The 13,637-nt window shown below is 44.7% G+C and overlaps 1 protein-coding gene across 9 annotated transcripts in view; it reads right to left on the bottom strand.

The window, feature by feature from the left end:
- STAM (signal transducing adaptor molecule) overlaps positions 1-13,637 on the bottom strand; it is an 81,543-nt gene that overhangs the window by 34,111 nt on the left and 33,795 nt on the right. Inside the window, exon 1 of one of the 9 annotated variants that reach the window (XM_073334144.1) lies at positions 174-4,420. The exons of the other annotated variants lie outside the window; for them this stretch is intronic. Coding sequence (XP_073190245.1) covers positions 174-181 — 8 coding nt within the window. The 5' untranslated portion in view covers positions 182-4,420. Of the gene's footprint in view, positions 1-173; positions 4,421-13,637 lie in introns of those variants that run through there. 9 annotated transcript variants of the gene reach the window in all.

Below are 13,637 nucleotides of genomic sequence, written 5' to 3'. Positions count from 1 at the left end.
TGCTGAGGGGCACACATTTTTAGTAGCACTTGGGGAAAACTGGCTGATTTTCCCACCTCCTGAAACAACAGCAATCCGGGCTGCTGCAAGAGACAGGCAGAGCTCTCTCCCTCTCCCCTGAAGAGCTGATACTATTTCCACCAAAGAGGAAGGAGGAAAAAACTGTTACTAACCTTTCCATAACTGTTGTTGTTGTTCAAGATGTGTTGCACGTGTCCATTCCTATGTATGCGTATGCTCGCCCCAAGCACAGATGCCAGAAATTTTCCCCTCAGTGATATCTGTTGGGTCAGCTCTAGTCCCCCCTGGAGTTGCACGCTCATAGCACCAGTATAAAAGGGTCCTGCTGACCCATGCCCCCTCAGTTCCTTCTTTCAGGCTCACTCCGAAGAGGGGTACGAGGGTGGGTCTTGGAAAGAACATGTGCAACACACCTCGAAGAACAACAGTTATGGAAAGGTTAATAACCATTTTTCCTTCGAGTGTTTGCACATGTCCATTCCAATGTAGGTGATTCCCAAGATGTTGTCCAAGTGAAGAGTTCAGAGTCTACTGACACGCTGACTGCAACACCACTTGACCAAATCCAGCACTGTCCCTAGCCTGTTGGGTGATGGTGTAATGAGAAGCAAAAGTGCGAACTGACAACCACATCGCCGATCTACAAATGTCCTGGATAGGAACTTGTGCTACAAATGCTACCCAAGATGCTCGGGCCTTTGTGGAATGTACTGTCAGGGCAGGTGGAGCAGGAACCTTTGCCAGGCCATAGCATATGTGGATGCAGGATGTGATCCATGATGAAATTCTCTGGGCTGAGACAGGAAGACCTTTCATCTTGTCTGCAATGGCTATGAATAGTTGAGTAGTTTTCCAAAATGGTTTAGTCCTTGATGTAGAAGGCCAGTGCACGTCTAATATCTAGCAAGTGGAGGCTTTGTTCTTCCCTGTGGGTATGTGGTTTCAGATAAAAGACCATCAGGAAGATAGCCTGTTTACTATGGAACTGCAAAACCACTTTCGGAAGGAAGGCTGGATAAGGACACAATTGAACCTTGTCCTTGAAGAACACTGTGTATGGTAGTTCTCATGTTAGGGCATGGATCTCTGAGACCCTTTTGGCAAAAGTAATGGCCTGGTGGTCACCCTCCAGGACACATTGAGAAGAGAGAGCATGTTGCCAGCAGATCAAATGGGGGTTCTGTCAGTTTTGATAATACCAGGGTTGAGGTCCGAGGGAGAGATTGGTTGTCATACAATCTCTCAAACCTTAAGAATCCAATTAGAGATGATGTTCAAGAACACAGATCAGCCATTAACCCATGGGTGAAAAGCTGAGATTGCGGCCAGATGGACTCTAATAGATGCCACAGTTAGACCTTGTTGCTTCAGGTGCAGTAAGTAGTCCAAAATGAATAGTATCGACGATTGCGCAGGCGATACTGTCTTCTGCATGGACCAGATAGAGAACCTCTTCCACTTTGCCAAGTAAGTAGCTCTGGTGGATGGCTTCCTGCTCCCTAGTAGGAGCCTATACAGGAAGGATGGGCTCCACCTTAACCAAAGTGGATCCAGACTGCTGGCACTTAACATTAAAAAAGTTGCAGAGCAGTTTTTAAACTAAGAGATGGGGGAAAGCTGATTGCTGCAGAGGAGCACGTGGATTGGACAGAGACTTCTCTTAGAGGAGAGTCTATTGATAGAGATTATCTAGGTTTTAGTTAGGAGGAGAGGATGGAAGAGGATAAAGTATGGGCCAGATCAGAAAGAAATGTTCACATAAAAAAGAATCTGACACATCACAAAAGGGCAGACAAATAAACAGTGACAAGTTTTTAAAGTGCTTGTACACAAATGCTAGAAGTCTAAATAATAAGATGGGTTAACTAGAGTGCCTCATGTTAAAGGAGGATATTGATATAATAGGCATCACAGAAACCTGGTGAAGTGAGGACAATCAATGGGACCCAATCATTCCGGCGTACAAAATATATCGGAAGCACAGAACAGGTTGTGCGGCGCGGGGGGAGGAGAGTGGCACTATATGGGAAAGAAAATGTAGAATCAAATGAAGTAAAAATCTTAAATGAATCCACATGTTCCACAGAATCTCTATGGATAATAATTGCATGCTCTAATAAGAATATAACAGTATGGATCTATTATCAACCACCTGACCAGGACAGTGATAGTGATTATGAAATGCTAAGGGAGATTAGAGAGGCTATCAAAATAAAGAACTCAATAATAGTGGGGGATTTCAATTATCCCCATATTGATTGGGTACATGTCACCTCAGGACGAAATGCAGACACACAATTTCTCGATACTTTAAATGACTGCTTCTTGGAGCAGCTGGTACAGGAACCCACAAGGGGAGAGGCAACTCTCGATCTAGTCCTGAGTGGAGCGCAGGATCTGGTCCAAGAGGTAACTATAACAGGACCGCTTTGAAATAGTGACCATAATATAATAACATTTAACATTCCTGTGGTGGGAAGAACACCTCAGCAGCCCAACACTGTGGCATTTAATTTCAGAAAGGGGAACTATGTGCAAATGAGGAGGTTAGTTAAACAGAAATTAAAAGGTACAGTGACTAGAGTGAAATCCCTGCAAGCTGCATGGACACTTTTCAAAGACACCATAACAGAGGCCCAACTTGCATGTATACCCCAAATTAAAAAAACACAGTAAAAGAACTAAAAAAGAGCCACCGTGGCTTAACAACCATGTAAAAGAAGCAGTGAGAGATAAAAAGGCATCTTTTAAAAAGTGGACATCAAATCCTAGTGAGGTAAATAGAAAGGAGCATAAACACTGCCAAATTAATTGTAAAAATGTAAGAAGAAAAGCCAAAAAGGAGTTTGAAGAACAGCTAGTCAAAAACTCAAAAGGTAATAACAAAACGTTTTTTAAGTACACCAGAAGCAGGAAGCTGGCTAAGGGGCCCCTGTACGATCCAAATACAAAAGGAGCACTTAAAGACGAGAAACTAAATGAAGTCATTGTGGAGAAACTAAATGAATTCTTTGCTTCAGTCTTCACAGCTGAGGATGTTAGGGAGATTCCCAAACCTGAACCGTCCTTTGTAGGTGACGAATCTGAGGAATTGACACAGATTGAAGTGTCATTAGAGGAGGTTTTGGAATTAATTGATAAACATAACAGTAACAAGTCACCGGGACCAGATGGCATTCACCCAAGAGTTCTGAAAGAACTCAAATGTGAAATTGCAGAACTATTAACTATGATTTGCAACCCGTCCTTTAAATCAGTTTCTGTACCCAGTGACTGGAAGATAGCTAATATAATGCCAATATTTAAAAAGGGAGCGAGAGGTGATCCCGGCAATTACAGACCAGTAAGTCGAACGTCAGTACCGGGCAAATTAGTGGAAACAATAGTAAAGAATAAAATTGTCAGACACATGGAAGAACATAAATTGTTGCGCAAAAGTCAACATAATTTCTGTAAAGGGAAATCATGTCTTACTAATCTATTAGAGTTCTCTGAAGGGGTCAACAAACATGTGGACAAGCGGGATCCAGTGGACATAGTGTACTTAGATTTCCAGAAAGCCTTTGACAAGGTCCCTCACCAAAGGCTCTTAAGTAAATTAAGTTGTCATGGGATAAGAGGGAAGATCCTTTCATGGACTGAGAACTAGTTAAAAAACAGGGAACAAAGGGTAGGAATAAATGGTAAATTTTCAGAATGGAGAGGGTAACTAGTGGTGTTCCCCAAGGGTCAGTCCGAGGACCAATCCTATTCAACTTATTCATAAATGATCTGGAGAAAGGGGTAAACAGTGAGGTGGCAAAATTTGCAGGAGATACTAAATTGCTCAAAATAGTTAAGACCAAAGCAGACTGTGAAGAACTTCAAAAAGATCTCACAAAACTAAGTGATTGGGCAACAAAAATGGCAAATGAAATTTAATGTGGATAAATGTAAAGCAATGCACATTGGAAAAAATAAGCCCAACTATACATACAATATGATGGGGGCTAATTTAGCTACAACTAATCAGGAAAGAGATCTTGGAGTCATCATGGATAATTCTCTGAAGACGTCCATGCAGTGTGCAGCAGCAGTCAAAAAAGCAAACAGGATGTTAGGAATCATTAAAAAGGGGATAGAGAATAAGACGGAGAATATCTTATTGCCCTTATGTAAATCCATGGTACACCCACATCTTGAATACTGCGTACAGATGTCGTCTCCTCATCTCAAAAAGGATATACTGGCATTAGAAAAGGTTCAGAGAAGGGCAACTAAAATGATTAGGGGGCTGGAACGGGTCCCATATGAGGAGAGATTAAAGAGACTAGGACTTTTCAGCTTGGAAAAGGGGGGATATGATAGAGGTATATAAAATCATGAGTGGTGTGGAGAAAGTGAATAAGGAATAGTTATTTACTTGTTCCCATAATAGAAGAACTAGGGACCACCAAATGAAATGAACAGGCAGCAGGTTTAAAACAAATAAAAGGAAGTTCTTCACACAGGGCACAGTCAACCTGTGGAACTCCTTGCCTGAGGAGGTTGTGAAGGCTAGGACTATAACAGGGTTTAAAAGAGAACTGCGTAAATTCATGGAGGTTAAGTCCATTCCTGGCTATTAGCCAGGATGGGTAAGGAATGGTGTCCCTAGCCTCTGTTTGTCAGAGAGTGGAGATGGATGGCAGGAGAGAGATCATTTGGTCATTAACTGTTAGGTTCACTCCCTCTGCGGCACCTGGCATTGGCCACTGTCGGCAGACAGGATACTGGGGTGGATGGACCTTTGGTCTGACCCAGTATGGCCATTCTTATGTTCTCATGGACCTGGTCCGAGCCTGCTAGCTCTGTGGGGTTCAGCCACAGAGTTTCCAGGCCATCAGATGGAAGGACTTGAGGATCAGGTGATGCAGGCAGCCGTGGTCCTGCGAGATCAGGTCTGGATGCAGAGGCAGAAGGATTGGCATCCACCGAGAGGCCTAGAAGTGTGGTGAACCAATACTGGCGGGGCCAGGCAGGGGCTACCAGGATGACTCACGCTTTGTCTCTTCTGATTCTCAGCAAGACCCTGGGTATGAGAGGAATAGGAGGAAACACATAGAAGAGATGAACTATCCAAGAGAGGAGGAAGGCATCTACGACAGATCTAGGGGCTGTGGCCCAGGAGGGAGGAGAACTGCAGACGCTTCTTGTTGTGCTTTGTCGCGAACAAGTATATCTTGGGTGTTTCCCACCTTGGAAAATGGTTTTCATGACATCTGGGTGAATGAATCACTCGTGGTGGTTGTAGAAGGATCTGCTGAGGTGATCCGCTAGACTGTTCTGCAATCCTGGCAGATAGGAGGCCTTGAAGTGGATTGAACGGACTATGCAAAATTCCCGCAAGCGTGGCGCTTCTTGACATAGGGGAGAGGAACGTGCTCCTCCCTGCCTGTTCATAAAAAACATCGCCGTTGTGTTGTCTGTGAGAATTGACACATTCTTGCCTGCCACCTGAGGCTGGCATGCCTGGGAAGCCAAGTGCACCGTCCTAAGCTCCCTGACGTTGATGATGCAGGGAGCACTCTTCCTGAGACCAGAGACCCTGCATTCCGAGGGAATCCAAGTGAGCACACCAGCCCCTCGCTGAAGCTTCTGTAATGAGAGATACTGATGGTTGGAGCCTTGAGAACAGGACTCCTGCATGCACAGATCAGGAGGTCTAGCCACCAGTTGAGGGAGGAAAGCACTGACAGGGGAACTGTGATCACTGTGTCCAAATGGTATTGGCTTAGCAAGTATACCAACGCCAGCTATGATTGGAGAGGTTGGAGTCCAAGTCTTGCATGCTGCACCACACAGATGCATGAGGCCATGGGGCCCACGAGCTTCAAGCAGTTTCTTGCTGTCGTGATGGGATGATCTCTGAGGCTCTCTATAAGCATCACTATTGCCTGGAATCACCCTGCTCGGAGGAAGTCTCAGGCCAGTTATCGAGGTAAGGGTAAAGCTGAATCCCCTGCCTCCTCAAGAACACTGCAACGACCGCCAGGCACTTCGTGAACACCCAAGGGCTGCTGACAGGCCAAAAGATAGAATTGTGAATTGGTATTGTATGTGGTTCACCATGAATCTGAGGAATCTTCTGTGAAATAAAACTGAAAAATGGAAGTAAGCTTCCTTCAAATCGAGGGCTGCATAACAGTCCCCTGGAGGTAGGAGATGATGGAAGCCAAGGAGACCACGCAGAACTTTAGCTTTTTCATGTATCTGTTGAGGTTTTGGAGGTCCAGAAGAAGTCTGAGACCACCAATGGCTTTCAGGATTAGGAAATATCAGGAGTAGAACCCTTGGCCCCTCAACTCAGGTGGAACTCTTCCACGGCTCCCAACCTTGGGAGCGACTACAACTCTTGGGCTAGAATTTTCTTGTGAGAAGGGTTCCTGAAGAGGGACAGAGAGGGAGGCTGGGAAGGGGGGGAAGAACTGAATTGAAGGGTATGTCCTACTGCTATCGAGCTTAACACCCAGCGGTCTGTCATAATATGGGCTCAAGCCTGACAGAAATGGGAGAAATGATTTGCAAATACAGAGTAGGTTGGATCAGAGTCCTGTCCTGGTATGTCATCCCCAAGCATCCCATCAAAAGGCCTGCTTGGACCCTCCTAACCCCCCCCCCAGTGTTTGGGGGGAGTAGACAGACATGGAAGAGGATTCTGGAGATCTTCTACTAAAGCCCCTGCTCCTCTTCCTGTGAGAGTCCTGCCTGGCAGGCGGTGAGAAAAATCAAGAGGCCAGTTGAAGTTTATAATGCTTCCTCATGGGCACCAGTGTTTAGACGCATCGGGACTTCAAGGTAGCCCTGGAGTCCTTTACACTGTGCAGCCTAGAGTCTGTTTGCTTGGAAAAGAGCGACATGCCCTCAAAAGGGCAAAGTCTGTTGGACCTTGTGTGGTAGGCTGAAGGATTGAAGCCATGAGCTTCTGCGCATTGCTACTGCGGGGCACATAGATTGCGCTGCCGCGTCCACCGCATCCAAGGCCGCTTGTTGGGACACCTTTGCCACGGACTTCCCTTCCTCCAGGAGAGATGCAAACTCTCATCTGGACTCCAGGGACAACAGTTCCTTAAACTTCAGCATGGAGTCCCAGGAATTAAAATTGTATCTGCTCAGGAGCACTTGTTGGTTCGGGATCCTGAGCTGTAGGCTGCCTGTCGAAAAGGTCTAACTTTTTGGCATCCTCGGCCTTGGGGGTTGCCCCTTGTAGCCCCTGTTGCTCCTGCCTGTTGGCTGCTGACACCACCAAAGAGCCCGGGGTGGGGGTTGTATACAAACATTCATATCCCTTAGACCTGGAACAAAGTATTTCTTTTCAGTTTTCTTTGCCATCCACTGAAGGGACACTGGGGTCTGCCACAATGCCTCTATGGCATCCATAATGCCTTCATTAAGGGCAGTGCTAGTCTTCATGGGCCCGTTGATGTTATGATGTCCACTAAGACATAGGAGGATTCCCAGACCTCCTCCACCTGGATGCCCAGGTTTTTAGCCACTCTCTTAAGGAGCTCTTGATGAACCCTATAGTCATCCTGAGAGGGCACTATGTCCATTCCTGCCATTGCCTCAATCAGAAGAGGAAGTCTGTATCAGTAGGGGGCACTGTATTTCTACCTCAACACCAGACGGGTCTCGCGGAGCTGGCTCTGGGTATTCGGTACAGACTTCAGTACCAAAGCCAGGATGTAGATTGGATCGGAATGGAGGCAGAGCTCTGGCCTCAGATGCCACAGAGTCCGACCTTCCAGATTGGGGCCCCTGCATCAGTGGAAAAGCCCAGGGGTTCCAGAAGTGCCACTGTACTGGCATCTGCCATTGCCCCAGGGGTTATGCCGTGGGTGGGATTCCCTGGGCCAGGTCCATAGTAGGATAGTGCAGGCTGGAGTGATGGTACCAGCTTCTGCGTGAGGTATATGACTCTGCCTCTGAATCAGACTCCAAAGACTCCCTGTCAGAAGACTTGGGAGGAGTGGTGCTCACCGGTGCCGGTGATCAGTGCAGAGAGGAAGAAGATTGGTATTGGACCATCATAGCAGGTTTCCCCTTGGAAGGCACAAGGGGTCTTGGCACCACAGAGGTTCTCCCCACCAGCAAGGAATCTGCAGGCTCCTACACAGCCAGGGATGCTGGGACCAGCATTGAGAGGATGTCTCTTGGTGTGGCAAACGCCTCTGGAATAGATGGTAATGCCAAAGCATTGGTACCTCTGGTGGCTCTCTTGCATTGGCAAGTCCATCGGTGCCGGACTCAGTGGTACCCTCTCTGGGGCCAGAGTCAACGGCGCTGCACAGATCACCAGGGCTATGGAGTAGTCCGACGCAGGTCACACTCTGCTAGTCTCTCCATGCCCTGTCAACCTCAGGATCGGGGAGTGTCCTTTGTCAGTCTTCCTCTGCTTTTTCCTAGGCACTGGAGATGATGCTGAGATACTCGTGAGGTGGACAAAGTTTTGGTCCTCAGTACCGGTGATGAGGAACGGCGCCGAGGATTCCAAACAGCCATCAGGGCGCTCCTCACCGAAGCTGAAATATTTGGTGCAGAGTCTGAGTGACCAGGCTCCGAGGAAGGTATTAGTACTGCCTCCATTAGGATGAACTCCAATGTAGTATCCCTGTCTTTTCTGGTGAGGGGCCTGAAGTCCTTATAGATCTTACGGTGCTCCCAAACATGAGCTTCCCCCAGGCACTTAAGCCAGCTGGAATGGGGGTCGCTCACAGGCATAGACTTGTGACACCAGTCATAAGGCTTAAAACCCGAGACCGGGGTATGCCCCGGCATCGGAGCAGAGATGAACTCTGCTAAATGGAGAACTACTAACAGAAAACTTAACTATTATGTAAAAGTTAACTACATACAATAAAAAGAGAAAAGTCCACTGGGAGAGTACTTGCAGAATTGCAAAGACAAAGTACTGCCAGCGACCATCACAGGCGGTAAGAAGGAAGTGAGACGGTACGCATCAGCAGGACTGTTTATACATACTGGCACTAGGAGCACGCGACTCCAGGGGGCACCAGAGCTGACCCAACAGACAGCACCGAGGGAAAAAAATTCTGGCAGCTGTGCTTGGGGCAAGCACACACCTACATTGGAATGGACATGTGCAAGTACTTGAAGAAGAAGAGCGCAGCAGCTCAGCTCCACTCCCCCCCTCCTGCCCTGTGACCAATGAGTTGACTCCTCTGCTCCTCCTCACCTCTTCCCCTCAGCAGCACCAGGCTTGTAAAGGAGCAGAGGGAGTTAAGAACTCCTGCAGCTGCTCCTCCCCCAGCATGGAAGAGAAGGGGAACCCACTGCACCACCCCAGGGCCTGGATGGGGGATTGTGGGCAGCACTGACTTGGAGGCCAGAATTGTTGAGCAGGGGTACGGGCTGATATGGGGGTGATGCCAGGCACACACACACACACTCCCATACACACTTTTCATACCACTTTAAGCACTGTGCCTGTATCATAAATAGGGTCCCACCAAATTCACAGCCATGAAAAATGTGTCACAGACCGTGAAATCTGGTCTTTTGTGTGCTTTTACCCTATACTATACAGATTTCATGGGGGAGACCAGCTTTTCTCAAATTGGAGGTCCTGATCCAAAAGGGAGTTGCAAGGTTATTTTAGGGGTCATGGTATTGGAACCCTTACTTCTGCGCTGCTGCTGCTAGTGGCAGCTCTGTCTTCAGAGTTGGGCTCCTGGCCAGCAGCCGCCACTCTCCAGCTGCCCAGCTCTGAAGGCAGCGCTGCCGCCAGCAGCAGCGCAAAAGAAAGGGTAGCAGTACCGTAACCCCTCCTACAATAACCTTTGACTAAGCACCCCCCGCAAATCCTTTTTGAGTCAGGACTCCTACAGTTAACAACGCTGTGAAATTTCAGATTTAAATAGCTGAAATCATGAAATTTACTATTTTAAAAATCCTACGACTGTGAAATTGACCAAAATGGACCGTGAATTTGGGAGGGCCCTAATAATAAAATACAGTAAGTAGTACACTATATAAGAACAGCTACAGTTGTAATTAATGCTTGTTTAGTAATTTCGGGTAATTTCTTGTCAGATTTTAAAACAGTTTAATATGCAACAGTCTATTTCTCCTGCACTTCTAACACCACTCATCACTCAGTCACTTAAACACATTTTTCATAGTGCTTTAATTATCTTCCTCTCAAACAGATCCCATTCTAGTCCTACCCCATTTGTATGAAGAAAAGATGTGAATCAGCAACAACTGCTAAACAATGGCTATACCTTCCAGGTCTGAGTTTCAAACAGATGAGATATCTGAACACAGACCTTACATTTTAAAGGTTTTACTTCCATCGTAGCAGGTATCAATAATGTAGAAACTGAAGTTAAGAGAAAATGCTGCAGTTCCATTGGAATTTTCAAACATATGCTGTGGGCCTGTTATACAACTAAGTGGGTTTCTATCTGAAAGAATGGGGTTGGAAAAAGTATCATCCCTCATACAATTTTTGAATATTCCATTGAACAAATCTTAGCTGTGTTCCCTTAATACAAAATTGCTTTTTTCTTTCTTCTCAAATGACTTTACAGTGCGTTTTTTTCCCCTCTAACACCTAAAATAGTTTTACAATGTGCATAGATATCTGACAACTAAAATGAAACTCTGGTATAAGTTACACTACTGCTTGGCTAAACTATATTTGGCTGTGTCCATGTTTTACATAAACCTCTCTCTCATATGTAGTACTACTAATTATAGAAAAGGCTGCTACACAGTATGGCTATTTTACTGAGTACATGTCTTCATAAAACAGATTGAGTATATATCAGTATAAGATAAACAAAGTCAAACTTTTCTGCCCTATTGTATTGTTATTGCAATACAAACATACACACATTTTGGAATAAATGTTGTCCATACAATCATTACACATTAATTTGTTAAGCTTCAATGTAACTGAGAAAAGGCATAGGTAACTTTTAATAACAACTGTTATTAACATTAAAGTTAAGATGTATGTAGACCCAAGAAAGTAACATTACAAGGACAAATATTTAGAGAGATGGCAATTAAGAGTTGGCCAACTCTGAAAAATTGTCATTAGTTTGCCAGCCCAGGTACAAAATCTATTTATCTGGAATTTATTATGATTAGGGCCCTATATAAATCATGAGTTCATGGAGGGCACAGAAATCATGAAGATACCCCAAAACCATGATTTTCAATTTTTTTTTAAAAAGGAAAAAATGTCTGTAATAAAGTATTTAATATGAAAAATGACCTTTAGCTTACAGTGTTGCACCCATGTGTGGAAGAACAGTGTTACGCACATGCGCAGCAGAGGTGCACTACAGAAATCTGAAAAGGCAATCTAGGTGGGAAACACTGCTCACTGACAACAACAGAATGATGCATCCAAAAAAGTTAAAACGGTGTCTGCAGATGATCACACAAAAGCAGTATTTATCAAAGAATCTTACATAGTGATAGAGTTAAGCTCTTCTGTACCTCCTGCAATATTATTGTTGTCATTACAGAAAAAGAGAGTCTAATACACCTCTTGAATCACGTATTCACCAAAAGAGAAAGTCAGGAATACAAAGCAGTATGGGCAGCTGCTTTACTTGCTAAGAAACAACACCCGTGATTTCCTTGTTTCAAAATTGCACCAAAAAACGTGAAACGTGTAACTATAAATATTGATCCACCAGAGATGTATGTTTACGCAAATATCCCTCTTGAAAAACTGGACAACCCGAGCTAAGGGAATTCTTTGGATGGAATATAGCAAAAGGTGGAGAGATTTCTTCACATCTTAACTGGATTGATGAATATTTACTTGAAGCTGATGAGGTGTCACAAGCAGGATTATGGAACTCATGAAGCAGTCAGGTTGTCTGTGGTCACAGATGAATCAACTGGTGGCCAAGATGAGTATGTGTCACATAATTTATTTGTTTTGCAAGGCCTAAATGGTGAAGACACACCTGACTCGGACCTGAAAGCTGTCATTGCTGATACAATTTATTCACAGGCTGTTTGCAATAGCTTGTGCAATGGTATTGTAGTTAAGTATCTGAATACCTTTGGAATGGATTTTGATTATGTAAGTGCATTTATATCTGAAAACACATCCTACATGTCAAAAGCTTACAAGCAAGTGCTTCAGGGCTTACAGCCTAACTCAGGCCAGGTCTACACTCAAAATTTAAGACACACCTGAGCAACATAGTTAAGCCAACCTAACTCCTGGAGTAGACAGCACTGGGCTGATGGAAGAATTCTTCTACCTACTCTTGGGGAGGTGGATTAACTGACGGGAGAACTTCTTCCATCACTGTACTGAGTGTATACACTGAAGCGCTACAGCAGTGCAGCTGCAGCATTTCAAGTGTAGACAAGTGCACAGTTCATCTTACCTGCAATGCTCACACAATAGACCTTTCCCGAGACATTGGGATGACCAATTTCCCACACGCTGACAAGCTAACAGTAATAGTCAAAAGGATTTTCAACGTTGTCTGAGCAGAAAATTGTGTTTTAAACAGTATCTGCAAAGCGTAGTCCAGGCTGTGGGTTCCAGTTTTCCTGTAAAATTGCACCCTGAACCACTTAAAATGAGATGGGGAAGCCAGTATGTTGCTATTGAATATCATACAGTCTATTACTTTTTACTCCGGTTTTGTGGAGGAGAAAAGAAAATTACACCAGACATGGAAGCATTGAAGAGCTGAAACATCTGGTGGAAAAATCAGAAATTTTACAGATAAAACTTGACTTCATCACAAGGCATGGCAAAGAGCTTGTTGATTTAAAATGCAATTTTTTCCTCAATATTTAAAAACCTTTTTGACTTGCTGCTAGCGTATCAGCACATGGGAAATTGGTCATCCCAACGTTATTAGCAAGGTCTATTATGTGAGCATTGCAGGTGAGATGAATTGAGCGCTTGCCTACACCTGAAATGCTGCAGCTGCACTGCTGTAGCACTTCAGTATAGACACTCAATACAACGATGGAAGAGGTTCTCCCATCAGTGTAGTTAATCCACCTCCCCAAGAGGAGGTAGCTAAGTTGACAGAAGAATTCTTCCATCGACCCAACGATATCTACATCAGGGGTTAGATTAGCTGTAATCCTGTGAAATCCATATTCATCAAATGTACAATCAAAGTTGACTTAACACATATTGAGCACTCAAATGTTAGCAACACAGCAGTGACACAGGGATTCAAAACCCATGGATTAAAACTTCTATTGAAATTTCAGATAAGCTTTCCAACTATGACAATATTAATGAAAGAAAACCGTATTTCACCCAGCGAGTATAGCAGTTCCTTAAAGGTGTAACAGTGTTTGATCCAATGCAAGTATGTACATTAAGACTGGATCTCAGAGGGGGGCTCTCAGCTCCCACACTGCCCCTCTTAAGTCAGTGGAAGCACTCTTAGTGAGGATGCACACCACCGACAAAGGAGTGTAGTGTGGCCACAAAAAATTGCACTAAATTACTGCATTGGCTGTAAGTCGATCTAACATAGGTTGACTTAAGTTTACGGGCATGTCTACACTACAGACAGAACAAATCCACTGTTCTAGCTGGCTCCTATTGTAAAAGAATTCGAAGGTTCTCC

Source organism: Lepidochelys kempii, chromosome 2 (assembly GCF_965140265.1).
Source record: "Lepidochelys kempii isolate rLepKem1 chromosome 2, rLepKem1.hap2, whole genome shotgun sequence".
Lineage (NCBI taxonomy): Eukaryota > Metazoa > Chordata > Testudines > Cheloniidae > Lepidochelys > Lepidochelys kempii.
Note: the sequence above shows the minus strand (reverse complement) of the source record. Positions and strands in the feature narration are given on the sequence as shown.